Source organism: Primulina huaijiensis, chromosome 3 (genome assembly GCF_012295235.1).
Source record: "Primulina huaijiensis isolate GDHJ02 chromosome 3, ASM1229523v2, whole genome shotgun sequence".
Taxonomy (NCBI): Eukaryota; Viridiplantae; Streptophyta; class Magnoliopsida; order Lamiales; family Gesneriaceae; genus Primulina; species Primulina huaijiensis.
The window spans coordinates 15349531-15353150 of NC_133308.1; the positions used below are offsets into that span (position 1 = coordinate 15349531).

The following is a 3620-nucleotide window of genomic DNA, read 5'->3' on the forward strand; positions in this document are numbered from 1 at the left end:
TACTTGTTTCTATGTTTTGAATTAATTTTATCAGCATGTCTAGAGCGTATTAGTTTAAAGTTTATGCTCTTATACTAAGCCGAATATTTTGTTTTCTGCATGTGGATTGAATCCTTGTGTCTTGTAGATGGCACCTGGACGTAAGGGCAGAAAAGAAAAGGAAGTTGTTCTGGAATCTGAAGCTCCTAATGTGAGAGGACTTAACGAGACTAAATGGGGAAGACAAGGTCGTCGTATTCGTGGTGAAAAACGAAATGTTAACGTTGAGCATGAAATGGATCAGTTGACTAGAAGAATGAGTGACCTGGAACTAGTGATATCCCGATTTTAGAACATGCGTCCTCCTCGATTCTTTGGAAATGAAGATGGTGAGAAAGCTGTAGCATGGTTAAAAAGTATGAAACGCTTGTTTAATATGTTGGAGTACACTCCGGATTTGCAGTTTAAGTTGGCTATTTGTCAATTAAAAGACCGAGCTAGTTATGGTGGGAAACTACAGAGGAAGCTCTCCAAGAATCGGGTGAAAGAGTTACTTGGGATGTATTTTGCGCTCAGTTTGCTCGAGAGTATTCACCGCCTTCATATTATTAAGCCAAGGAAGCTGAATTCATTAGATTGACACAAGGTAACATGACTGTAGTAGAGTATGCTTCTCAATTTTCAGCGCTTCTTGCCTATGTTCCTCATGTTGCTAGCAGTGATCGGAACAAGCTATCACATTTTATGCAAGGATTGAATCGAACCATTTGCACTTTAGTAGTTGCTGGAGCGCTTGTTAATTATGCCCATGCTGTAGAAAAAGCCAAGAATGTGGAGGCAAGTCTACTTTTGGAAGAACTACGATCAGTTCAACCATGTTTTCCTCAGACTTTCGGGGGCAATGTGCAGATGCCAGTGGGTGCACCACTATACCGTCCTTTACTACCGTATCAGCCTTCACAGTCTTATCAACAACCAAAGCAGCAAAACTTTAAGGCCAAAGGAAAACAGTTCAAGAAACAAAGTCATAGAAGTTCTTCTAGTTCCGGCAGTCAGCGTGGAGGTTCAATTGGGTCACCAAGTGGAGTATTTTGTGATCGTTGTGGTGGTAAGCATATAAGTACTCAGTGTACGGGAGTTCATGGATCTTGTAATATCTGTGGGCAAGTTGGACATTATGCTAGAGTATGTCCGAATGCAGTAAGACAACAATTTCAGCAACCTCAGTTTGGTCAGGGTTTTAGACGACAAGCAACTAGACCTTTTGTTCCGACTCAGTCTTTTCAGCATTCTAGCTATCCTCAGCCTAGATGTTCTGTTCTGCAGCGTTTTCCAGGGCCACAACAGGCTCGAGTTCATGCTCTAACTCAGGATCAAGTTCAAGACGCACCGGGCGGAGTTATTGCAGGTATCTGCCTTATTTTTAATCATCCTGCCCGTATACTGATAGACACATGAGCATCTCATTCATTTGTATATGTTGTGTTTGTTGATGAGCATGAAATTGCTACTACTCCGTTGATAGATTGTCAGTCTCTACACCTGCCGGTGTATGTTTGATGTCTCATGAAATAATTCTGAATTGTGTGATTAGATTCGATGATAATATTATGATAACTAATCTAATCAAGCTAGATATGTCTGACTTCGATTATATTCTAGGAATGGATACTCTGTCAAATTATCGAGCTACCGTTGATTGTTTCCATGGAGTTGTCAGAGTCAGACAGTATTATGGCAGTAAATGGAATTTTTACGGTAGTGATTCACAATCACGTATTCCATTAGTGTCAGCAATGGAAAATTTTAGAATCTTGTCAAGAAGAAATGAAGGATTCATGATCTATGCCGTTGATGCGACACAGGGAAAAAGATTTGAAGTTTCAGATATTCCTATTGTCAAGGAATTCTCTGATGTATTTCCTGATGAAAGTCCTGGATTTCCACCCCAGAGAGAAATATATTTTAGCATTGAGTTGGTGTCAGGGACAAATCCTATTTCTAGAGCACCATATCGTTTGGCTCCAGCAGAATTGAAAGAACTCAAAGAGCAATTACAGGACTTACTGGAAAAAGGTCATGTTAGACTAAGTATGTCACCTTGGGGAACTTCGGTATTTTTTGTAAAGAAGAAAGACGAGTGGGTTAGGATTAGCCGCATTCCCAGATGACAGCTAGGGACGAGCGACTTAGCTACTCGCATTCCCGATGCTACGTGCATGGATGAGGGCGAATTGATGCTGCATTCCTGGCGCGGGTGGCCACTTTTACTGTTGATGATGCTATTCGTTTGGACTCCGTTTGGTATCCGTTATTCCATTGTTACCATTCATGCATCGCATATCATTGCATTTACTTGGTATTATTACATGTCTTTTATATACGTCGTAATTTTGATTGTTTGTCGTACTGGGGTCCGACACCTTTTTTCTTTTTATGTTCTGGTTGTTTTTGATGCCTTAGCAGGTCATTCCAGGGGATTTGACGCGTCTGGTGGAGCGTCAGCGAGTGATACCCATTATTCAGTTGGTTTGTGTCAGAGTTCCCAGATATTTATATATTATACTGGTTTGATACATTTGTTAAGGAGATGTCCTGTGTAGCTGTATGGTGATGTTTTTATGTTGTTTTGGGATTTTATTTGTGGTATGTTGTGTCTAGTCCTGGCCAGTGAGGCTGTAGGCTATTTGTTTGGTTGATTGTGAACTTGATGTTATTTTCGAGCGTATATTTGTTGCTGTTGTGTTTTGAAAATTTTGGGATGTCCTACTTACGGGGAAGTCATGCCAAAATTTCTGTAGGCCCAAATGAACGTTTTAAACTCGTTTTCTCTGTTTACACCAATTAATCCTTGTTGCTTGGTAATAAAATATTAATTAAGTGCACAGGCCTTCACACTTCTCCACTTCTACACATCTACCTACAATATTTTAGTGATTTTTCACAAGTTTTTGACAAAGAAAACATCTAGCAATCGTCCTCCGTTCATACTCTACGTTCCTCGCGCCAGTATTCATTTATTCGAGCATTTAAATTCACAGGCATGATCTAAACCTTTCTTTTAAACATCAATCTTGTTATATATGGTTATTTCATGATAAATATACACGAAAAACATTTCCTTACATGAAAGATTTAAATTAAAATCGTTTACACACATGCTAAAATGTTCTACACAGTTCCTTCAAGTTTTCTTGAGTGTTTGATGCGTAGGCTTCATGTGGATCATCAGGGTTGTTGCTGTTGTGTATTGGTATGTATTAGGATGTGTTTAGATATTATTTGCCAGTCCTTGAAGGGTCGGAAGTGGTCTGGTCGCGTGAAATAAAAGGCGGAGCTCAAGTTGGAGTCGTGTGCGCGTGGGGGCTATTTTTGGTGTTCGGCTGGTTGTGGCAAGTTCAGGCTGGGTTAGGGCTCATGGCTAGGGTGTGGACCATGTCTTAGGGTGTTAGGGAGGGTTTGGTATTGGTCTTTTATGGGTGGGTCAGGTAGGAAAGTCGCTTGAGACAAATGGGCAGCCCACGCGCGAAGCGTGAGCAAGGGTTTGTCACAGCCGGTTTCTCCACTACGTCCATGTGCAACCTGAGTTGGTAAGGACAATATCAATGGCTTGATTAGGGTCTAAGGTCATGGTATAAGGC

At 40.8% G+C, this 3620-nt stretch overlaps 1 protein-coding gene across 1 annotated transcript; it reads left to right on the top strand.

Annotated features, from left to right (window-relative positions):
* The first annotated feature begins 311 nt into the window (after positions 1-311).
* LOC140972183 (uncharacterized) lies at positions 312-2803 on the top strand. The gene is made up of 2 exons (XM_073434646.1): positions 312-1387; positions 2446-2803. The coding sequence occupies exons 1-2, from the start codon at positions 631-633 to the stop codon at positions 2580-2582; spliced, it is 894 nt and encodes a 297-aa protein (XP_073290747.1). The 5' UTR covers positions 312-630; the 3' UTR covers positions 2583-2803.
* The last annotated feature ends 817 nt before the right edge of the window (positions 2804-3620 follow it).